Here is a 24852-nt window from a genome sequence, read left to right as displayed (position 1 = left end):
CCAGACCAAAAAAATAATAATAATAAAAAAAAAGAAAGGTTAGGGAAGGAAAAAATGGAAGAAAAACACAAACAACCGAATGTTGCCAGAGGTGACAGAATTTGGCAGATTGTTAAGTAAAAAATGTGGGCCTGCTTTGTGGAGCTGAAACATCTGGTTGATTAAGAGATTAGTCAATTGACAGAAAATGAATCAAAGACTACTTTGGCAGTCAATCGTTAAAGTAAAAAAGTTATAGTTCCAGCTTCTTAATGTTTTTCATCACCTCAGGCAGTGGTTCTCAACCGTTGCAAAGACATTCATAGCTCATAACCTGTCATCACATCAACATCTCCCACAGATATGCTCTGATGAATAAATGTGAATAAATAAGGCTCTGTTCATGGTGACAGTTTAGTTTCAAGGTGCTCCAGACTCTGTGGATTTTAGATGTGTTCCGTGACCTTTTTCTCTCCTCCTGACGTGCTGGAAATTCCCCGTCAGAAACAATGTTATTTTATCCTGTATCCACAACCACCTGGAGAACCACTGGTCTAATGTTAACTATACCGACAATTTAGGGGCTTTGGGATCTGAAAAAATCAGCTTTTTGAAGAGCAACTCTCAGCCTGCAAACATGTACCTTTAACACTCCCACTATCTATGTAGCACTGTGCGATATGCAAACAATAGCACTGTGATAAAGCAATCAGAAATAGATTTTGTACATCTGGATAGGCTGATTTTGCTTCTGAGGACAGTGTCTTTCTATGTGATTGGATTACGTCTGTCTCCATCCAGTGGCAACTGTTATTTTTACGCCCGCTTTCATTTATTTTGCTTAAATATCTATTCCAGTAGAGATTTTCTTCCTCTTCTTTTTTTCACAGGAGGCCTGGTCAAGATTGTGTCAACACTTTCAGATGCAGAAACAATAAAAACATTTCAAAATATGGAGGAAGAAATCAAGCATTGATGAATAAATTGGGCGAGTGAAGAGATAAGAAAGGGTTGGGGTGACAAAAAAAAAAAGTGCAGTCTAAACATTGTTTGTTTGCAATAGATCCGTGGTACATTGTCGTGAAATATCATCTTTCTCATCTCAAAGGGGCCAAAATATGAAGACAAGCATGAACATATGCATGTTCATTTGCTGCTCACGATCGTCTGAGCCTGAGCCTCTCTGGAACGATGGTCCGTCTATGTTACACCCAGCATTTGAAAAAAGAGCTGACCGATAATTCCCCTCAAAACACAAATCACCTTCACAGCTCTCACAGAGAATTGTGTTTCTGAATTATTCATTACTGCATTGCTCCACGGAGAGCGCCAGAGTACTCTTTGACACGTCTCTTTGCCCATGCTTTTAAGTCAAAGTCACCTCGTAAAATGCATTTAGATGTTACAATGATAGCCTTTTTAATCACCGTCACCCTTCAGTTGTGGTTTCTCATTGACTTACAGGATAAACCAGATAGTGAGCGTTTAGCATGCTGTAACACATCCTCTGGCAGCTGTTGGGACACGTTGCCTTTAGTCAGAAGTCTCAACAGAATTCTAATTTGGCTGCTAACAAAGGTGATTGATTTTTTTGTTGTCAGCTTGTTAGCCAGTAAAGTTCTTGTTGCAAACCCTTGATGGCTGCATGTCCTATAGAAGTTATGAGAGCTTAAAGTGATAGTTTGCATTATTTGAAGTGGGCTTGGATGAGGTGCTTATCCATAGTCAGTTTCTTACCTACAGTAGTAGCATTGCACTGATGTGGACAGGGGGAGCACCTAAGGCAGCCCTTTCTGATGGGGGACTGAAGCCGTTATCAATGCTGCCCCTTTATGTGTCTTGGGCCTCACTTTACAAAAGTTGCTCTGATGATGTTAGAGGACAAAAAGTCTGTATAAATAAATGTCCTTGATATTATTATATATTGATGTTATTTTCCACTTTCACAGAGTTACATATTTAAATCAACTTCAGTAGTGATCAAAACTACCAAATCAATTTCAGAATTTTAACCCCTCAAATGGTCGGTTGTCCGGTCTGGGACTTTAACCCTTTCAATGTGTTTTTGCAGTTCATGGAAAATATTTCCAACCTTTTTGGTTGTCTTATTCAGCTTTCGCTTGTATTTAGATCCACCCTCTCCTGTCAGTTCTGGTTGCAAAAAAAACAAGATGGTGACAGTCAAAAACCAAGATGGCGACGGCCAAAATGCCTAACCCAAGGCTTCAAAACCGCAGTCCAAAAACCAACGGATGACGTCAAGATGACGACGTCCACTTCTTGAATACAGTGAATACATGACTCAAACCCAACATTCTACTGCTCTATATGCACTCTGCATCATTTTAGACACATCTCTCCAAAATACAGCCTGGCATATTTGGTACTTTTGGTGGATTTGATACAATTTTGGGTTCACAGCATGAGGTTGTACTGACGAGGTTTAAGAGGTTTACTTATTTATTTAATTGCCTCAACAACCTTTGGATTACACTTATAGAAGACAATGCCTCATTGTTGTCATTTTAAATGTGATGTAATCATTAAGTACTACATTCACAAACCTTCCACATCGCAGACATGTGAAGAATCATGTAAGTATCAGGAGATAGAGCTGCACTATTTCTTGATAAATAAATCATTATCCATCTCTGTGGGTGGACGCCAGTACACATGCCATGGTGGGATGCAGACTCTGCTGTTGAAAAACGTCAGCTAGTCACACCTTGTCAGGCTGCACCTGTCTTGGCTAATAATGACATGAATAAAGTCAGTTTGAAACAGTAAACTGGAAGTTATGCATTTTACACTGTGGTTGCCATCATGTTACAGACTCAAATCAAGCATCAGCCTGTCACTAGCTTGAAGAAGTTTTTTTTTTTAGGTTTCGTGACGTCTTATTCAATGAAGGGGGCCTGACAACCCTCCACAACAACTCTGCTGTCGAGTGCTCCACGCTGCTGCAGGTGTTGATAACATTTAAAGCTACAGATTTCAGATTGAAGAGAATCTGACAGCAGTTTGTCTGACGGATTCAAAGTACGAATGATCTCTAACTTTTACATTTCCCTTCCAAACGTAAAAAGCTTGGAATGTAATAAGAATTGCTGTCAAGGAAACAAACATGCACTATTACAGCAACCTTACGTCAACTCTGCACGATGCAAGATGCAGGATCTAGAGCTGCAATGCCCTGATCCCAATACTCCAAGACCCGAGGGTTATAATGTATGCGACGAGGGCTAAGAAGTGAACATGGGGAGTTAGAGCTGAGGTAAGAAGTAGAAAGAGATGTGCCAGAAAAGAAAGCAGAGAAAAAAGACAGAGGAGGTGATGTGGTTCACTGGGGAACACAAGGAAGTTCTTGCTGTGAGTGTTTAAGAGTGTGAGTGGGTCTGAAAACTGAAGAAAATGTTACAGTACAGCTGTGGGGACAGGAAGTGGGCCAGCTGTGACCCCAGAGGCCAGTAATTGCAAACTGTTGTTGAGAACAAAAATGGCCACTGGTCCATGCCGAGGCACTTGAAGCAAGCCTTGTGAATTTCCACACCCCACAATGAGGCCAGGACATGACGGGCACTGATGTGGTTCTTGAAGCGGCGACTCCAAACGGGGGAGTCCGATAGGCAGTCAGCGCACAAAGCGGGGTTCGCCAAAGAGAAACAGAATGGCACTTGATTAGCTGGCTACACTTCCGCAAATTCAGTGGGCGATTGCGTGCTTGTGATTGGAGGAGTCCAGTAGAGGGCGGGGCCTGTCGGAGTAGGAACTGTGGACTGCTGGGCAATTTGATGTGAAGAAAAAAAAAACATTTAAGACATTTGCTCTTAATTTATTGAGAAACAGACTCCATACTTTTTTAGTTTCTAACAATTGTTCTCTCTCTTTCCTAGATGACAAGAACCCGTGTCACCTAGCCGAAGCTCCTGGTCCCTGTCGAGGGCTGGTGACACGCTACTTTTTTGACAGCCAAAGTCAGCATTGCAAACATTTCTTTTACGGCGGCTGCTTCGGCAATGCCAACAATTTCAGGAGCATGTCCGAGTGCCAGGCGAAATGTCAGAACCCAGGTAGGCCAGGTTGAACACAGCTGCTGCACAAACAAATGCAAACTCATTTCAGAGCGGTTACATAACCAAATGAGTTCTACCTCAGAAAATTTACTTTTGGATGAATTATTTAGCTGACCGTGAAATCACATTTCACCTTGATTTTGCATTTAAGTCCTTTGAAAGTGACCAAAGCACACCCAATTATGCTAGACTTAGGCCCGACTTAAAGTCATTTAGAGATTGCAATTATCAAAGAATATAACGAGAGAGTCGTTCGACTGTGATCAGTGTACAGAAAATCCATTGGAAAAGCTTCTTTTTTTATGGATAACAATTTCAGATGGAGGACTTTGTCTGGTTTCATTAGTTTTTCCAGACCAACACCCTCTCTGGTCTGATGCTAATGAAATTAAACTTATTTGAATTACGATTGATCGCTGGGATTTAATGCGATCTGTTCTAAATATAGGCATGAATTCATTAGATTTACGTTGGCCATGGAGACACACCGTCTCAGTTGGTACTTTTTCTTTTTTTCTTTTGTCAATATAGCAAAGCCCACCAAGGCACCAGAACTGCACACACTGTCTGCCAGAAAATCCGGTGTTGTGCAGCCAACCATGTTAACTGGTAAGACCAAATACATCACACTTGAAGTATAATGTGTTTAAGTTTTGTTGCTTTTTGTAATTATCAAAAAAAAAAGGCAACCTGTAAGACATTCAAAAAACTCCATCAACCCCGAATCACTGGGTTTGTGTTGAACCATCTCAAACCCTTTACAATACTTATTTGGTTTATGTGTAATTCAGGTTTGAAGACTGGTTCAACATTTATGGAATACATTCTTTTCCTTAAATGGAGATAAGAAGATTGACACTACTCCCATAGCATCGAGCAAATGCTAGGAGGCCGTTAGCCTAGCTTAGCATAAAAACAAAGTGAAAGGACATTTTACTATCAGTTAAACTTAAAAGACAAAAACGATGGAACAGATAACACCGGGTATTTTACAATCTTTTACATTGGATGGCTGTTTAGGGCCGCAGGTTTTTACCTGGCACTGCTGCGCCATGTCCGACACAGGTCACTAACATCATCAGGTGCTCTATTAACATTGGGTTTGAATCCGAAATGACCAAACAGGTGATTTTGCTTTTCGCTTTGACACCAAATCCTCAAACATAGTCTTTGTTAGTTGTTTGTGAGCCTCAGAGGCACTTGTTTGGCAGATTTTTGAGCTTCAGAGAGAGCCAGGCTAGCTGTTTCCCCCGCTTCCAGTCTTTAAGCCAAGATAAGCCAGTCAACCCCCGGTTCTAGTTCTGTCCTTAAGACATAAGAGTCGTAGCGATCCCAAATTAAAATGACTGATCTCTTGATGTGCGTGTGTGTTTTTTTTTTCAGAGGAATTGATTGAACCTCAGGTGCAAGCAAATGACACTAATCAAGAGCCAAAAGGTAAGAAAGTATGACTCCAAATGTCAATATAATGTTAATGGCCCCAACCCCTAACATGGTCGGTTGATGCGTTACAAGCTAGCTTACAGCTAATGGCGGTACAATTGCTACATTGCTAATTGTGGCGGTTAAACGGAAACTGCACAAACTGTTCTGCGTCATGGCGTGAGGCAAACATTTGCTTTTTTTTGTTGTCTGAACACACGTTAAGAAGGAAAACATTTTTCAGTTTGAAGAACATCAGATATTAGCCGATTGTGTTGTTGATTTCAGTTTTTAGTCCAGTGACCTTTTTAGTGCAGACACCAAGGCCCAAAGCCACAGTGCAGTGTTAATTCATTACAGAAATCCCAGGGCACCAGACATTTGGGATAGATTAACTTGAGTCATAATCACATCAATCATCCTGTCTTGAGAGTAGCAACCAGTCCATGCTGAATTCTGAGTTATGCTTAAACCTCAATGTAAGCTAATTTAGTTCATTCATTAAACCCTTGTGGGCTGCCAATAACTTAACTGTAATAAAATGAAATGAAAACTCAAGGTGCAGCGATGCATAGATGGTAGACAGCTTGCAAAATTGCTTCTGCTGTCCAAGGCAAATGGCAGAAACAGAGAGCATCGGTGTCTCCATTTGTCATGTATTCCCACTTACTAATTCACTGTGTATTATGATTGAGGGAGCATACATCACGGGTGTCGTGTTCCAAGGCTCTTTTGTGCCACAGCAGGAGACCCTGGCCTGCTTCCCTCAGCTCATTCAAAGAGTTATCATTATAAGAATCCAATTTCCGTCTTGTCAGAAAATGTTGAGAGGGACAGATTCAGGATAATTTAGCCTCAATAGCATCGCCTCCTTATCAATCAATTTTCGTTATTCCTTCGATGAGATCACAAAACGATCACTCGGAAGCAATGCTGGCATGACGGTAAAGCCCCTTAAAGTAACAATGAATTATTCAGATCTTAAATCAGACAGATTTAGAGGATAATCTTTGCTAATGATTCATGTCAACATTTGTGCTTTTACTACTGCATTGAAATGGGGCCTTTGCATTTCAAAGTCATAAAAGTTGCACAATTAGCAGAATGGAATTGGCATACATCTTGAGTATGGTGTCATTCTGCCAAGCATATACATGCGATGTTGAAACCAAAGACTGCCATCTTGTGGTTATAAAGTGATGTACACCTTAAGTGGCATTGGGAGAAGTGGAATTGTAGACTTTTGTGTCTGAATAAAATAAAATAAAAATGAATTGATTCAACCGTGCAATGTGGGCAACAGAGGGAAGTACGAGTTGGCTGTTTTAAGCTTGCAGCTCTCTGTCTCTCTCTCAGAATTCAGGGATTTATTCCGAAAATAGTAAATCAGACTCCAGAAGTTAACGGGGCCACGGCCCCTGTTGGCCCCGCTTCCGCGGTGCTACGACTGAACCAAATAATGGGGCTATCTTTTGTCAATGTGTGCATATTTTTTCTTTTAGTTCAGGTTTGAGCAAAAATGTTTGAGACATGGTACACAATGTTGAGTAAAACATAATTTAAGATTTTTGTTTTCTGATTTAATAATTCTGAAACTGAATAAAAGAGCAATATAAGGAGATTTCTTCTTGTATTACATATGTCATAATGTCCCATGCTTTGCTACTATTGATGTTAATAATATAAAAAATGTTGGACAACTTGCTCACGTTTTATCCAGTCCTCAAAAGCTCAAATTTTTCCAATTGAACGCCAACAAATGAAGTCATAGTGATGAGATAGTTGTTTGCCTATGAAAACCAATGTCCTTTCAGTTGAGGTAAAGACCTCTCATGGGTGCTGAAAGAACATTCCTGTGTTTCTCACCATGAAGAAAGCTGGAGAAGAGATCAGAGAGGATAGCTTACACAGCACTGTGGAGTCAATATAACTTTTTCAAATCTGTCCATTTAAGGATAAGAGCCTGCAGACACTGGACACAATTATACTTTTGTACTTTTCTCCAAACCAAAGGATACATTGACTTTCAACGTTTTTGAACCAAAAATACTTTTCATAATCTTTGTTACGTAGCAACAGCTGTAAACTCAAAGTTTGGTTTTGGTTTCACACGGGACACAAACAGCTGTCTACTGGGTGAAAGTCCTGCGTTTGTACAATGCCAATTAAAAGCAGTTAAAAGCTACGAGAAAGTTGATGAAAAGCAAACAGGCATGGTTCTTCTTCAGGAGCTCCACCCCCTTAGCTGACCCTGTAACACTGCTGGAATGGATCCAAGAGATCCAAATACACCATGATATAACATTTAATGGATAATATATGACATATATATCATTTGAAAAATGAAAATAATTGTTCGTTATCGCCCCAATGTACTCTCTGGCTCTCAACTTCTGTTCCACAGCCTTGAACCCCTTCGAGCTGTGCTCCAGTCCCGTGGACAGGGGGACGTGTCAAGGTGCAGAGAAGAGGTTTGCATTCAACCCCAAGACCAAGAGATGCCAGATGTTTCACTACAGCGGCTGCGGGGGAAACGAGAACAACTTCACACAGCGGAAAGACTGCATCAGCAAGTGCAAGCGTAGGAATATTTTATTTATTTTCAATGCACTTTGAATTCATTACTGAGTATTGTTTCATAGTATAAAGTACATGTACTGGCTGTAAGCATAGTACGTATAGGTTTTTCACTGTGAGATATTCACAATACTTAACGATGAAATGAATATTGTATAATGTGGCCGTGTTCTGTTGCAGCTCATGGGAAGAGGATGATCCGAATAAGGAAGAAAAACATAAACAACATTGCCAACCGCTCGGTCTGAACACTCGGCTCTGCATCACATCCTGCACTACTGTGGAGCCACCTTTATTTATGTCCATATGTTATGTTCAGCTACACTCATATCTATTGTTTTGTAGTGCTGCGGTACTTGTATAAATGGGATTTAGTGTATGTGATTTACCTTTGTAGTGACTGGATGCAATTATCATCCTTATCCACATTATTATCCAATATCACATTGACAAAAAACACATTTGTTTTGCTGATAGTAGCAGCTCTCCACACCGACGCTCTCTGTGTCGATGCTTTTGTATGAATAATATATTATGCTTTTTATTTGTTCCAGGGCTCTGTTATTATCACACTGATATAAACATGTCACTGTAAATTTATGGGGAAACATTAAAGCAATATTTATTTTCAGTAACAAAATGAATACTTCCAGCGCTACACAGTAACTTGCTTCTCCACAAGAGTTCGCTAAGATGCTTCTCCACAAGAGTTTTAGTATAGCTCCACTTCTGTTAATCAATGTGAACAACAGCATTAGCAGATTAAACTGGTGGCAATCCTCATCGACCACAACAGTACGCAGAATGATCTCGAGAAACCACATTAATCAAGATGACCATGTCACAGCCATAAATCAATGTGAACAAGGTAATGACTGTTTTTCTTTTGTCGGATTAAACATGAACACCTTTTGTTTTTTATTCTTTTTAATCAATTGTATGCAGTTCAGTAAATCACTGTTGCAGTCCTGCTGGCGTTGTTGGTAAGGAGAACCAGGGAGGGGCAGTGTTGCGTAAAGTACGTTTTCAAAGAGTTCGTCAGCACTCTGTTGGCTGCATAGTGTTCTCTTTACTGTATCCTTTCATCACCATGGTTGTAAAGAATTGGACTGTACGAGTTTGTATAATAAACTTTGACGATTTTCTCTTTCCTCTGGTTCTTTGTCTGATTTATTTCCCACCTGTCTGTTTGTATGTAAGTACAACATGTTTAACATTACAAACAAGAAAGCTCAACAAAACATTAACATAGCATGCTAATATAGATCCCATAGCTTTTTTCACATGAGGAAAAATTGTGTATGAAAATGCAATAACTATACTTTTAATGTGTTGGATCTTTATTGATAATTGATTTGTTAAAAAAAAAGGATTCTGCAATTATTTTTTATCAGTTTCAAACAATACCTTGAAAGTCAATTTAAAGTCATTAAATGAAACCTGATCTTTAAACTTAACTTTGCTGGCCTCCCTTCTGGGCTGTAGTTGCCACCGAGGTCACATCCTGTGTATTTTTTTGTCAGGGAATCTGAGAGGCTCATACAATCAACACGATATTTGTCGTTTATTTTAAAAGCTGATTCTAGTTTTTTTGAACTATTGCAATGGCATCAATCTTCCTGACAATTCTTTACTTCTGAGTATATTGCACATTGTCCTTTTTTACATACAATCAAATTAATGAATGAAAAAATACTTCAAACCAAACTCCAAAAAAACGTTGCCAGTGAGGACATTGAAGTCTTGTCTTGTGTATTTGTTTCCAGTGAATTTGAGCGGTTAAGCACATTAACACTTTCATTTTATGGGCTGATTCCATTATTTTCATTTATTATTACAATTAATTATTTTTATAATGGAATTTCAATAATGGAATTATTCCATTAATTCCATTATTGATAAACATCTTTTATTTTATGGGCTGATTCCATTATTTTAGATCCTCAGAATTACTTCTGTCCACTACATAGGCTACATGTAAAAAGTAATCGATTCAGTGATTCGCCATCATTCAATCCCAATGTCGTTCCGTTTTTAATGTTTGGAAATAACATTCACAACTGACACCCAATATTATTGGAACGGTTAAGTTAAAGCTGCACCAGCACAGTCCACTCGCAGGTCTGTGTTAGCTCCTGCACTGCCACTGATCCCAGGTCCTCGGCTGCAGACTCCGGTGTGATGTAACAGGAAGTGGTGGTTCAGCCTTCCAACGTCAACCTGACAGCCGCCTCGTCTGCGCTCATTGAGCGCCGGAGATCCGCAGCGTTTGGTGCTCTGCGCCCAAGACAGAAGACACAAGCCTTGAGAGAGTCTATTCCAGCGCTGCTGTTGGATTTTTAATTCTCCGGTAGGACTCGCCGAAACGAGAATTGTGTGCGATGCGCTGTGTTTACTTTCATGTTTCCATTTGAGCTCGGCGGTAACGTTGGAGCGGATTTAACGCAGAGTTGACAGTGCATGCAATTTATAAATCGCTGTGTGTGTGTGTGTGTGTAGGTCATTTAACTGTATATCTGCATGGATTAGGCTCGAGGCATGTGCATTGACAGAATATTGCTGTGGTGTCCTCAATCCACTAGAAACGTTGGAACAGCAGCGCGAGCGTCAGTAACCGGGTCCAGTTAAGCTCCGATGCCCTTTTATCAAGAGCTGCGCGTGAGAACGACAGATGTGATGGGAGAATATAGTGAAACAGCGGTCATTTATTTTGTGGGGGTTGTGGACGCCATCCAAGCGCGTCGTGCGTGATCACGTATATGACATATAATGCATAGTGCCATTATGAAAAAATAAGATATTCCGAGCTACCCGTATCTGCTTTGTGGAGCTTTTTTATGCCCAACATGTGTCTGATTGTACGTCGAGTGATGTATAGGGGGTTTACGCACGCGGACACTGTAGCTTACAGTAGTTTATTTATGGTAACGCGTAAAAGCTGTTTAAAGTACGCAACCGCTCTGATTCCATTGGCACTATTAACACTATTGGCACATAAACTCAAATGATCAGTTTGAATATCGGCTTGCATGCGTGCCTGACTCGGCCATACAGCCAAGGATTGCTCCTGTACAATCATAGACTTGGGATTCATTCAGTAGATTTAGTAATCAATATTAAGGGATGACACACCCGCGCAGCCTTTTTCTGATTGTTTGAACAGGAATACGTAGGCGATTCAGCTCCATTCATCAACGGGGGGCTTTGATGTCAGCGGTGGCCAGTGGTTGATATATCATCTGCATGGTTACATCAGCAGCATATTTGGACATGCTGGAAGTTTGTGGGCTGGACAGTAAAAAATAAATAAAAAGAGAAGGATGATGGTGATGTGTAGGAGGAGGATATGATGACGTTGGTCACCACTGCGCTGATGAAAGATGCACTGGAGTGCCTACAAGGGAGGTGGCAGAGCATGCAGGGGCAGATTGGTTGTTCACAGCCAAGTTTGTGGACGCCAGTGAACTTTTTTTTCTCTGTCAACAGGTCAAATGTGATATTGCTGCAAACTGACCAGCAGACTTCTCGTGGGTTTTGCAATAGCATAGAGGCAGTGTTCCCAAATGGTGTCGTTTGATGAAGCGCTTCTGTATTGATGAATGGGAGAACGGCAATTATCAAAAATCAGATTAATCCAGTCAACATGAGCTGGTTGTATACACTGCTTTGCCTTTTAAAAGTTTAAAGTTTCAAAGTGTTAACCCACCAAGAAGTAAAGCCCCCCGCCCCTAACAAAACAAAAAACAAGCGAAGAAGTGGTAAGATGGAACCACTACGATAAGGAAAGTTTGGTTGAAACTTTCACTGTCACTGTTATTTTTTAAGAGTTTAACTTTTAAAAACCTCCAGTGTGCTCATCTGCTTCTGCGGGACTGTGTGGGTGTGGGTCGGATTTGATTGACAGTAGCCGTAGCTTCAAAGCGGAACGGCCACACAAATGTCATTGTATCTTCATTCAATTTTGATCTTCAAACTAGTGGGAAGAAAACAGCAGAGACACAAGTCCAGAAGTCTCCCATCGGGACTTTGGCAGATTTATTTTTGCGCTCGAGTGGAAAACCGTCACTCATAGCGAGACGCTGGTTGAGAAAATAGGTTTCGAGGACCTTTTTTAAAGCGAAGCAGCGTCTAACTGTTACCTCCATCACTAGTGGAATATGTGAACGAGTCGCGAGCCGTTTAATCAGAGGCTTGAAGAAATAAAATGATCCAGCCATTCACAAGAAAACAATACTGATGTTACAGGAAAGTCTGAAAAAATCATAAAAATGTTGTGCATCAAATATATGTTGTTTTTTTTCTGCTTTCCCAGTCTGGTGAAGCATTGCATGGCCCCTCATCACAGTATGTCGCCACTGCATGTCAGGGAGCACTACTATACAGCTTTACTTCTCTCAATGCAAAATGAATGTCCTGCTTCTCTGACACAAAATGTTGCCAGTGAATAGCTGTAAAACATTTCATATGAATTATTACGCTTGATTGCAATTTATGAATTATTAAAGGACACATGTTCAGGAATGCCAAAACACTTAGCTTAGTGTTTGTTTGTTTTTATTCACTGTCCATGCATGCCAGCCAGTCAGGACACTTTGGACAGCGGACGCGTCAAAGCTGCCAGTTGGCAGCGCCGTCAGATGAGTCCGAGAGGCCTCTTTGCTCTGGAGTCCTCCAATCGCCCTGGCCTACACTGAATACATGAGCTGATTGTGCAGTGAGAATGTCATGCAACCCGACAGACTACAACCCCCAAACCGTCATGCCGTGTATTTATTGCCCGAGTCCAGAAAACAGCTATTAAATGTAAAGGTCTCGGCCACATAGCTCCCAAAGCCCTTTGCCCATCTCCATGGTACGGTGGCTCTCTTCCCTACAGCGATGGCATTTGGGAGGTTGTGCCAGTGGAATCTCATTCACAATGTATCTGACACAGGAGCTGTGTGGGGCATCGGGGTTGAATTTAGTATTCCTTTTTGCAGTCAATCAGCAAAGGGGTTGGTTTTCTTTCCACCTTCCATTTAGGAGGAGTTGTTGTGATAATGGCTGGGAGTTTGCAGTGATTGCGTGTGCTGCGCGTGTTTAACTGATGCTATTATGAGGGGTATAAAAACACTACTGGCAGCCAACTCCGATGAGTGCAAAGGCCGCTGGATTCACAGTCGCAAGAGTAATGACGGTTCTCCTAACACGTAACCCCTCATGAATCACCATGGCACACTGGACTTCTGCAGCCTGCATCGTATTGATTTGCCTCCCATGTTCCCTGGGGACACTGTAAGAGCTCTCGCATGTGAATGCCAATTCCAGCGTCTTTTATTGTCCCTTTAAACTTCTTCAAGTTTCAAGTCTTCATTGTGTTTTTGTTTTTTTCAGCCCGGATCAAATCAGCGGCCCGAGTATAGAGCATATGTTTTTTTTCTTTTCCGGTCTGCTTACCTCAGGCCGAAGATATCGCATTACATGAAAGCACAATGATGCACATATGCACCAGTCTCAGAGCGCTCTCCTCGGGTTCTGGATTCAGTTTCGGGGATGTGAAACCTTTTGAAGTAATTCTTCCGCTCATACATTATGGAGGGTCTTTTTTTTTCCTCTCCGGTTTAATTTCAGCTCACAAAGTGCCCGATGAGAACTGTCATGGGCTAATGTCTTCAGAAGCAGCATCGGGGGAGCTTTCTCTGTGTGCAGTGGCTGGCAGTGCTTTGTGGACGATAGAGGACGGTGGAAAGAGGCGGTGTGGTTTCTAAGCGTGTATCGTGCTTGTGTGAGGTAAACAGTCGGTGACACAGGCTTCCTGATTTATTGGCTGGCAGGGGGCTTCTGGCATGTACAGAATAGAGGAAACGGCCCCTAGGAAGCTCTGTGTCTCTCGGTTTGCCTTCCAAAAGTGACCCTGCAGAACTGTATTGCTGTCGCGTTATGTGCACATGTTGCTGTTTGAATTCTCCCTGCCAGAAAGGTACTGAGGAGTATTCGCAAACTAGTGAAGCTCCTCTTTTTGGTTCTTGCAACGCAAATACGTTTTTGTTACCAGCCAGTATACACTGCTCTCTTTCTCCTTGTATTTTCTGCTGCTGTGAGCAAATGTCTGCAGCAGACATTTCTGTTGGATCCCCAATTAGCTAACTTACTCTGCTGTGAAAATGTGACGATTATTATTGTCAAAGTCGGGCTGCAGTAAGCTGTGCCAAACGACTTAGCAGTTAATTGGTTTATAAAAGTCCCAAATGAGTTTGTTGAAAACCACAGTCCATGCTCTTTATACTGGTCGTTATCCCAACTCATAGAGTGAGCTGGATTAATACTCAATTGTGACTGCCTTGGGGTTATTTTAGGGTTAAGGTTATTTTTGGAAATTCCCAAGCTTGTAATACAATATATCAAATTTGTTTTTGAATACGTTGTCATTGCACTCATTTGAACAGCAGGTAGGGGGCCTACATTAGCTTTTTAAAGTCCTTCCAAAATTACATATTTTGTTTCTGCTCAAACTTACCCCTCTACTCTGTAAATCAAACCTCTCCTTGGAAAAAGTCAGTTTTGGAGTCCTATCATTGGCACACAGTAGACCAACGGTGTACCTACACAGGAGACTTGTCAGTTGTCCGCCTCACGCCCGTCTAATGGAAAGATACGCTCTTATCTTCAGTTCAGCTGTCTACTCGGGCTTTGCAACGGTTTCTGTCACCCTTTACCCGGCCCAAAGCTGCTAGCACTAATGCCACCTTTCCAGGCTAGTTGGCTAATTAGCAAGTGTGCTGCAGCATGTTAAACAGACCTGTAAATGTTATTTTTGGTCAGTTCACAGTGGTGTGGTCCTTCCTCATCAGAACCATTAGAACTGCATTAATGTCTTTGTGTGGCCTGTTAGCTGCAGCATCAGTTGGTTTGCTTTATGTCTACATTACCTTGCCGGAGCTCAGCCTGCCAGTTGTTGTCAATCAAATACAGACACTTTCCTTCAGTAACTGACAAGAGAAGAAAATAAGTAAGTTTATAAATGTTAACAAAAAGGGAATGACTTACTTACTCGTACATCTAAGCTTTTCGAGCTATTCAATAATTATGATTCTGTTTCATATTCTTACCTAACCACAAGCCCACCTGCAAAAATTTCTGTTTTTTAATCGGCCTTGTTTCCGTGTTATGGCTGATACTGTATTGTGACATAGGTGGTTATTATCAACAGTTTTCCCAACTCAGATTTTTCAAATAACCCTCATACAATAATCCAGGCTATTTTCACAGTATCTCACTCGTGGAAGCAGTTAAATGTGTTTGTAACACAAACTCAAGGCATACAGAGCAACTTGAGCCTGTTAGTAATGATGTGAGTAGCTCCCCTGGAGGTCAAGTCTAGGGCCCACATGGAGGATATTCCTTGGGGCAGTCTTGAAACAGCATGAATCTAAGCGAGCTCCAGAGTTATTTTTGTCGTGGGAATACCAGAAGGGAACCACACACGCACACACACACACAAACAGCCTCTCACTGTTAGTTCAGACTCCAATAAATGCTAAAAGAGGTGCGATCATTCTTTGACCTCAACCTTTTCAAAGCATAAAATGTTGTTGTTTGTGTCTGTGTGTTAACAAAGCATGTCACATCTTGCCTTGGGAATTTGAGAATTCCTTTCACGAACACAGAAGGCGAGTACGGTATAGAGCTCTGGGAATGTTCAGATGGATACAATGACGCTTAACATAGGGAGGATTAGTGAGTGGTGCTTCACTAGCCTGCATAAAGGTCCCAAAGGGCATATTTCTGGGTTTATGTTTCCACGGACAGAAGGAAAAAACATTGAGCCGAAACACCGTTGATGAAACCCACTGATAGAAGGAACCATTTCCCTTCCCCAAATCAAATCTGAAAGAACATGCACACACTTTAAAGGTGCTGTATACGAGATTGTGAGCATTTCTACTGCCTCTTATTGGCTCTCAACATTGCGACGGTTGAGCCGATGTTTTGTCAGCTAACGGTGCTAACGGCGACAACAGTGCTAACAGCGACAACAGCGCAAACAACGGCAAAAGTGCTGGCAGAGCTAACTGTGTTTACCTGAGGGGGAATTTTAAGGGTGGGGGCGCTACGCCTCCACAGCGAACAACTGCGTTATCAGCTGTGTGAGCACAGTGCAGAGCGGCGGCCATGAGCTAGCCAGTGGGGCACGCTCAAATGCACTAACATGCACTACAAGCATGAGCGGATTACAACGAACACTGAAGGAGAGGGACTTCACCCTCTGCTCAGGTAGACATTGCTCAACTATATCCTTTCACAGCAAATAGTTGTGTGGTGCCGTATACTCTGAATATCAAATTCAGCACCTTTAAACTCTCAGAGCAGTTTTTTGCTGATAATCCCTTTCGGATGAATGTCAGTTCAATGACCACTAATTGCTGCAACGAACTCAGCCATCAAACTAAAATCTGTCAACAGCAATAACCAGTTAGGATGCAGGAATATCAAACAGGAAGGAACAAAAAACCAAGACAGCATAAACTGTTGTGTAAAGCCGTCAGCCTGTCAGTGCACTTAAAGCACTCTAATAAGAAAACCTAGTGACCTGTGAAACTATGGCTCCATGTAAGTGGAAAGAATCTGTGGAATTAGCCACACTTTCCCACCAGACTGTACTGTATGCCTTAAGGGAAACAGTGAGCACATGCTCAGCAGGGTAGGCTATTTTAAACACAGCCTAGAAGCCCTATAGCTGCAGCAAAACATGTGCATTCAGACCAAGGAGAATTACAAGCAGCTATGCAGGTGAAGTGCACTATGGAGCCTGGTTTACCAGTGTATTTTAATCAAGGTATTTATAGTATTTTCCCTTTGCGTAGACTACAGGCCTGTGGAATAGGATCCCTTGTCTATGGTAAGAGATCTAGTCCTCTTAACCTCCTTTAAAAGAAACCGAAGACAGCCGTGATGTTTATCTTGTTCAAATAATGATGGCATGGTATTCAGATTCAGAGGGGAAATGTAATGTTTTCTTTTGGAAATACACTTACTTGGTGAAAGCTAGATGAGAAGATCTATTTGTGCGTGTTAGTGAGCTTTATTTCTGTACATGCCACAATGAAAAAAAAATATATACCATTACAAGTTAAAGTCCTGCATTTAATAAGTTACAGAAGTAAAAGCACACAAATATTATCATCAACATACAGAAGTAGTCCATCTTTTGGTGAATTCGCCCCTAAGAGTGGTTTAAATTCTCTCATTTCACGCTCAGCAAGAAAGCAATGTGTTTATTTCCCAGAAAAAGTTATTTGCTTGGAAGCTGAATGAACAAAAATAGATATTGAGCCAATAGTTTGGCTTTACAGCGGCTCCTTTTGATTCGTTTGGATGATGGAACAGTCATGAGGTAACAGGACTCGCAGCAAGGTGCTATGTTAATACATATTCAGTTTTGAGTACATTGTTTGTGATGTTAAGCAGTCATCCTGACACAATAACAGTGTTTTTCACACTCTTCCCCGCACTGTATTTCTTGTGACTCATGTACCGACTGAAGAGCTCAGGCACTGAGTATTTGGCATCATTGGGACTTTGTTAGCCGCTCCATGATGTTTTCAAAACTGGCATTAAACTGGCATACCTCCTTTTAAAGCTCACACATACTCGACATCTAGCGCAGTATGACTCACCTGTGTTACTGCCTATTGTTTGGATGTTTGAAGGGGCAGTTTTGTGATATTTTTGCCCATCTTATGCATACTCTATGTGGTAAACCACAGCCTATAGGACGTACATGACACGTTGTACTCTGTTTAATAGGAGTACAACTTACAGCAGCCATTTTCCCCTCTTTTATTTTTTCTCATTCAGTGTTGCCCTAATTCTACCAAACATGGCAAGAACTCTTCAAGAAGCTCTCACTGTTAAATGTTGGCAAAATATTTATTAATTGGCTGATATAAATCGGTGACATGCAAGAGACTGCATAACAGTCTGGCAGTAAGATATTCAGATTAATTTGGTCAAAATGTGACCAGTCGACGATAGTTTTAAAGCTGCACTAATAGATATATTTATACTGACCATGACTCAAATGAGGTGTATTGTGAAAGGAGACACTGGTAGTGATGAATAATTGTAACCTCTGCAGTTCTTCTCAGTTTTGCGGAGTGTTTTAGTGTCTTTCAGCTCAATGTTTTGAGTCTCCGGCTTGCAAATTCTACTCTCCCCGTTGGCTTTGTGAAACGGTGGCAGCAAGACGTGGTTAAGGTTGGCGGTTAGGTTTAGGCAACAGAACAATTTTGCCATAATGGTTTGGTTTAAAATACATCCGCTTGTAACGTAACGTAAGCCACGGACATAAAGTCACGTGACTAAGTTGCGTAGCTTCACCTGAAGTAACGTTGAATGCCTGTTCCCTGAGTAAAAGTCCTGTGTTTGGACCATTCACCGCGACTCCCGTCCACCATTTAGCAGAGGTCTCACTGTGACTACTACGCCCGTTACTCCCAGCATCTAATAATGACGCGGATGGGTTCATATTAGAGCTAGTTGAAAGTCTGGTGTACAGATGCTAAAGTTTGCCTTGTGCGTCGGTGTCAAGATGCCAAGGGCCGCTGCCGGGGGTTGGTGTTTGACGCTCCTGTGAGTGCAGACCAGTGGTTTATAAAGGGACAAGAACTCCCACACATTGACTATCTGTCGTGCTATGAAAAGAACACACTATGTTCTGCACTGGAACTGAACATTGGCCCTGGGAGAAGATTGTGTGTGACAGAATCTTTGAATGTTCATAATTCCTTGGGATACTGTGCTGCATCAGCTGTCCTTTACTGTAACCATACTGCCTCAAGGGCTTGGATGACCAATGTGATTGTTTGCGTATCAAACATCTGAGCTCATCCAACAATATTAAGCACCAGCAGTGAGCCCCTCTCCTTTTCCTATTTCCCCCATGAAGTACATACTATAAATGCAGTCTTTTCCTCTTTTCAGCACTGTAGTTGTAAGTAGATCCATGTGCTTGCCCTGAGAACGCTGGCACGCTGGCAACAAGGGCGTGAAAGCAATGACATGAATACTTCGGCATCCGGGTTGTTTGAACTAGAGCGCAACCTCCCTCATGCCATGTTAAAGCAAACAGTATTGCGTGCATCAGTCAGGGCGGGTGGACTGAGGCTTTTCATGAAACAAGGAGGTCTCCTCCCTCACATCTGTGAGGGATTGTTATTGTTTTCCTCGACATCTGGTGGTGCCCTCGGTAACATGGAGGTTTGCATGAGGTTTGCTCTCATGTCCTCGGTTTGGTACGATCAGTGGCTTCGATGTTAAACTCTAAATGTGACTCATGAGAGAGATTATCTAAATGTTCAGCTGATCCCATTGTCACTTTTTTGTCATTTCAACGTATTACAGTTCTATAATACATCATTTAATTCAGGGAATTATGATACAGACGCTTTTTAATCAATGGTCATTAATGTATTAGAGCAAATCTACGTTTTAAATGTAGGTAGAAACTGAACCATTGGAAAAAGCCTTTAGTACACCAAAGCCGTGTCAAAATTTCAGGGGCTGAAATTAGTGTTGCATAAAAAAAAAAGTGTTTCCCACAAATGCCCAAGAAAGTGTAGTTTGTGGACACTCACTTGTGACCAAATCACTTCACAATACATAGCAGACAAAGTTCTATTCTTGAATTGAGTTATTAAGCCTGTGAGAAAGAAAGACAGAATGCGGTTTACTGTCCAACAAAATTCAGTTTTTACAAACTTTTTCAAACAAATCGTTGAAGAGATCTGATTTGATGCAAAATGCACATGTAGACCTTCATGCTAATAATAATACAAATGCATATGGGTATGCCTAACTGCAGGTTGGCCACAGAAAACCTGGATAGGGTCCCAAAAGGCCAAAACTGCTTTGAGCCCTGCAAGGGCTTACCCATGGGGACCTACATGGGGTTAGTGACGGTTTGGTCTCGTTGATTGAGACAGGAAGTTCTCAGAAGGGACCATGTTTCCACGATTATCTTAAAAGCTTCTCCTCCTGTTCCTTGTAATTACGTGCCCGGTATCTACTGAAGACAGCTATGGGGCCTTCTGGGAATTTCCTGTTTCATGGACCCTCTTTGGTCCACTCTATTTAAGCATCAGCTCTCATTGTGCTCACAAAATGACAGAAAACAGCGGGAGACCAAACTGGCTGGAAACTGAGTCAGTTCCTTCCTCCCTGTCCATGTCAAGACTTCCTTGTCAGGATCACGCACACATTTTTGGTTCATTTTTGTAAAACAAAGGAGATTAAATAGAGTTATAACATTTGATCACATAATCAGTAATAAATAACACATGGAACTTAATACATTGACATGCAAGGAAATCATAAGAGCATTGACAGAGTGGAGTTTAGCTTTCCATTATCTGCATCTGATTTAGAAAAAGCAAAGGAATGGAAGCACAAGCTGTTTCCCAACACATGTTCAATGCTGAGGTAACGTAGTAAGCCTAGCTGATAAAGGCACCGACTTGGGACACGTGTTGCATGTAGCGAAACTGGAGACGTCAGAGTAAATGCGTCATGATAGAGTTTCCAACATCAGGTCGACACGTAATAAATCAGTATGATGGGATGCAGCTCACATACAGAGAATGTTGAAGTATCTCATATTATAATACAACCAAAGGTACATTCTTACGTTGGCACATTTTATCCAGCGGAGCAAATTTTTCTTTTTTTCTTTTTTTTACATCCTTCAGCAGCTTCATGAATTCAAAGATATATATGTTGTGGCTATCATGCTTGGTGTTGGTTAGAATGTGACCTTCATCATCAACAAGTGCTCCAGATGAACTTAGAAGATATTATTCCCCTTCCATTCATTCACCAGCTATATGCCTAGTTTCACATCTGCTGAACGCCTGTTTCTTTTTTTTTTGAGGCAGCTACTGTTATTGACATTTCGGATTTTTTGAGATTTTTAACATGAACACATAACCTAAACAAATAATCTTGATAAGGATGTCTTAGATTCAGTATTAATATTATTTCTGAGGCAGAATTATAGAGAATTAAAGGAAAAAACCTCTACCGTGTAGTTTAGGATTGGCTATGTGTCCAAATGAACCAAAATTTAAAAACAATAATTGCAATCTTTCCATAATGGCCAAATAAACAGGTGATGTGTGATACAATGTTTGTGTATCTTACCAAAGGAATCAAGATATGAACTCTTTTATGAGGTGCAGTCTGCTTTTAGAAATACAAATGCTGTATTTATATGCATGTATAAATCTAACTGTGCTTGGAACATGACCCAGAACCAGAGGTTTCCTGACTCCCACTGTTTATCTAAATGATATAAGACTGCAGGTTATTTGAAATTAGATTCAGAGAGCAGAACTGCCCCATGCTGGGTATTTTCTTCTTCATACAACACAAGATAGTTACCCCAGTCACCAGTTTTGTGTTTGGCTTTCGTAGATTGATCAACAATATCAAGCCAGCATTGCAGTGCACGCGGCAATGTTTATTTTTGCCTTCTCGCCAGATGCTGCTCTGTGCATCATAAAGCCGGCTGGATCAGTTGGGATTGTCTTCGCTTTTGGTGAAAGGGAAAATAACTCTTCATAGTCTCATTCTTTTCTTTTTTTTTTGCGAATTGAATTGAGACAGGTGGCCTACACAAATACTATGACTGGATTATGGACCATTAAGCCTGTTTAATACGACCCTAGAATAAGAATTACCACACAATCTATATTTACTTCACAAACTCCTTCAAGAATCCGGTTCACTTCATTTGCCATAATGCAACAAATGAACAGGAATATGTCTCGGTGCAGGGCTGTTTTCGTACAGCATTGGTAACACCTACGGAAATGAATGCACTGTATTTATCCCACAAAATCAATTTGTATGTAGTCCACATAACCATGAACCGGGAAGTGTTAAGACAGCAAAAACCCACTCATGATGGGCGGTGGAGGAGGTGGATCAAACAAAACAAAAAATGTTCACCCAGGCGACCGCTATTTGTTTCCCGTGTGAAACGAGAAGTCAATGTTACATTTCTTTGTCACGTATATCCGTACTTAAGTAATGTCACTTATGTAGTTCTTTAAACCCAAACCAGTCTTTTCCTAAACCTAACTTAAGTAGTTTTGTTGCATAAACCTAACTAAGTTATTTCCTGTAAAGACAGAAGTTCATTTTGTAAAGAGTGGAAATTGTTGCTAAACATCCTAGGAGTAACTTTAGGAAGTAAATGTGACAATTACAGAGACATGGGACAAAAAAACAAAAACGGCACACTATTCTCATATTAAGTGCCTCTGCATGAAGGGTCTTCATCAGTTCTCATGGTTACTCCCCTCTCTAGTTAAGCCCGCTTCCAGCTATAGAATAGAGCAGCAGTAACGATGCTATTGCCCCTCACCAGCCTAATGGACATCTGAATGCCACTGAGTGGAACTTGGAGTATGAGGCGCCAAACATCCTGTGAGGGCAGAAGGATGTTTACAGCACAGCACATCATCCCCGCGGGGACAGTGGGAGTTGATAAGTACAGGCTGAGCTCTGGCACTGGGCGAGAAGACAGCAGCTGTTTCGCATGGATTGTTTTTCCAGGTATCTTTCTGCATGCTGGCAGATGTAGGTGATGTCAGCTCTTGTGCAAAGAGTACATGACTAACCACTTCTGCGAAACACTCTTGAGGTACTAGAGATAATAGTGGACCACCCACAGTTGTCACCGGTTTGCAGTTGGATGAAGTTTGCCCAAGCAGATCAATAATCAAGGGTTGTGCCTCTGTAGAGGTTTACTCTCTTAGCTTTGAGTTGAAATTAGCAAGGTTTTCATGAAATATATGTTTGTTTTTTATCAGGAGATAGTTTCAGGGTTTTTGGTTTTGTGGACCATCATTCATTGATCTGTTCATTCTTTTCTTTATATTTACTCCAGAACAATGCTACTGGTGGGTGCCTACTGTACATCTGCATCGTGGTAGAAAACCGTTATGGGTGACATTTTAATTACCATTAGCTTGTATGTGACTAGCTATTACAAAATGTCTGAGTTTTTATGTGATATACAACTTGAGATATTAAAATAGTATTTGACGTCAAACTACCGTCGACAATATTTGTCAATCATAGAATAGAAGATAAGTCTTTTTCCCAAAGACTTTGACATCAATTTGCAGCCAGCCAGGATTTCAGGATTTCTGCAATGCGTTCAATGAGTTGCGAAAAGTAAAGGCAACAGATCACTTTATTTTTAGACATGGGCTCTATTTATATCTATCTTTTTTTTCTCTCATAACATTTTCGTAAAAACGACAAATCTAGCTTCCGTTCTGAGAAAGACTGAATTTTTAGATTGCAGCAAATACAAGATGACTTCAACTCCTGAAACACAAGATGAAAAGGTCTTGCAGTGGCCTATATCCATTACCTTGCACCGCAGTTGGATTCGGGTGATATCATGAGGTCAGGGTGTGGTTTAGGTGTGTGTGACGCAACACCGACTGTTCGTTCAAAACATCAATGGCGACTCCTAAAGAGGTTAGTGTCAATAGCATCAGTTATATCGGTGCTGCAGAGTATTTCTGAGTTGAAAGAAAAGCAAGAAAAAAACATACATTGACATTTTTCTCGATGGAAAAGATATGTCCTCTCTTTTCTGGACTGGCTTCGGCAAGAGTTTGAGGGTTTGATTGACGAATGTTTCATCCAACACTGACTAAGTATGTTTTGAAAGTGCCTGGCCTTTTCCAAACAGTTTCCAATGAAGAACTCAGTCTTTTTTTCCATCATAAACCAGGCTTTTATGGCAGAAGTGTACAAAATGTCATGCTGGAAAGTTTTCCACCATGACAAATGGGAGGGGCCAGGTTATTTTTCTTCACTGTCGTCTTTAGTATGCATATGAACAAAAAACAAAACAAGTAATTGCCAAAAGAAAAATCTAATTTGAAACAGAGCACAACTAGCTATGACTAACGTTTGAGCAGCTATTGGAAAAGCATTCTGCAACGTGTGTTCAGTGCTGCCATCTGACAAGATATATCGTCTGTATCAGTCTGCTAATGTCTGAAAAACAGCCTTTGCCAAGAAACAGCTGGGGAACTTGTCAAAGCACAGCGCTGTGTGTATATATGTGTGTTCGCGTGCATATGTGTGACAGAGCAGCTGATCTTTCCCTGGCTGTTTCTAATTTGCACATCACCGTAATGTTTTACAATCCCACTTTCAGTAAGCCCCTCCTCCTCCTCCTCTTCTCCTCTCCCCGGGGTAATGCCGTTTTAACTCTGAGCAGACTTGAGGAGGCACTGGGCCAGTCCCTCTGGTGACAGAGCTGCAGGGAGACTTGTAAGAATCAACTGGGTCAAATCTCTCAGTGATGTGCTGCCCGACAGCCCCCTGCTTTGCCTCCATCGTCAGTGTGTTGCAAGACTGAACTGAATGTGTTCTGGCAACCAAACAATGAATATCCAAGCTTGACGCAAAGTTGAAGCTGCATCATTATTGCATAATTTGTACCTTTTTAAAAGTACTTATTTCAACTACTTTATATATAAAAGTAAGTTTTATAAACATTTTGAACCCAGTCAATCGGACACTTTTTTTTGTCTTGGTACGTTTCTGCAAACCTCTGGATTTGTCGAATATTGACGTTTCTGAACCAAAAGTGTGTTTCATGAATACACTCAGCCTCGTATTAGCTTGCAGAAACACACAATGCCACATGGTTAACACTGTGAAACGTAGTTAGGATTAGGCAACCAAACTACCTGGTAAAGCGATAGGTCGGTGTTTTGAAGTGGGGTTGTAT

General features: G+C 41.2%; 2 protein-coding genes across 2 annotated transcripts in view; both read left to right on the top strand.

Moving 5' to 3' along the window:
- The window catches only part of tfpia (tissue factor pathway inhibitor a), a 38131-nt gene extending 28930 nt beyond the window's left edge, over positions 1-9201 (top strand). Inside the window, exons 3-7 of the mRNA XM_079276746.1 lie at positions 3873-4049; positions 4584-4661; positions 5436-5489; positions 7879-8055; positions 8232-9201. Of these exons, the coding sequence (XP_079132872.1) occupies positions 3873-4049; positions 4584-4661; positions 5436-5489; positions 7879-8055; positions 8232-8299 (554 nt within the window). The 3' untranslated portion in view covers positions 8300-9201. The remainder of the gene's footprint in view (positions 1-3872; positions 4050-4583; positions 4662-5435; positions 5490-7878; positions 8056-8231) is intronic.
- A 1108-nt stretch (positions 9202-10309) lies between these two features.
- Positions 10310-24852, top strand: part of calcrla (calcitonin receptor-like a) — a 33246-nt gene continuing 18703 nt past the window's right edge. The window contains exon 1 of the mRNA XM_079277157.1: positions 10310-10401. The gene's annotated coding sequence lies outside the window, so the exon portion shown is untranslated. The remainder of the gene's footprint in view (positions 10402-24852) is intronic.

This window comes from Melanostigma gelatinosum, assembly GCF_949748355.1.
Source record: "Melanostigma gelatinosum genome assembly, chromosome: 10".
Lineage (NCBI taxonomy): Eukaryota > Metazoa > Chordata > Actinopteri > Perciformes > Zoarcidae > Melanostigma > Melanostigma gelatinosum.
Note: the sequence above shows the minus strand (reverse complement) of the source record. Positions and strands in the feature narration are given on the sequence as shown.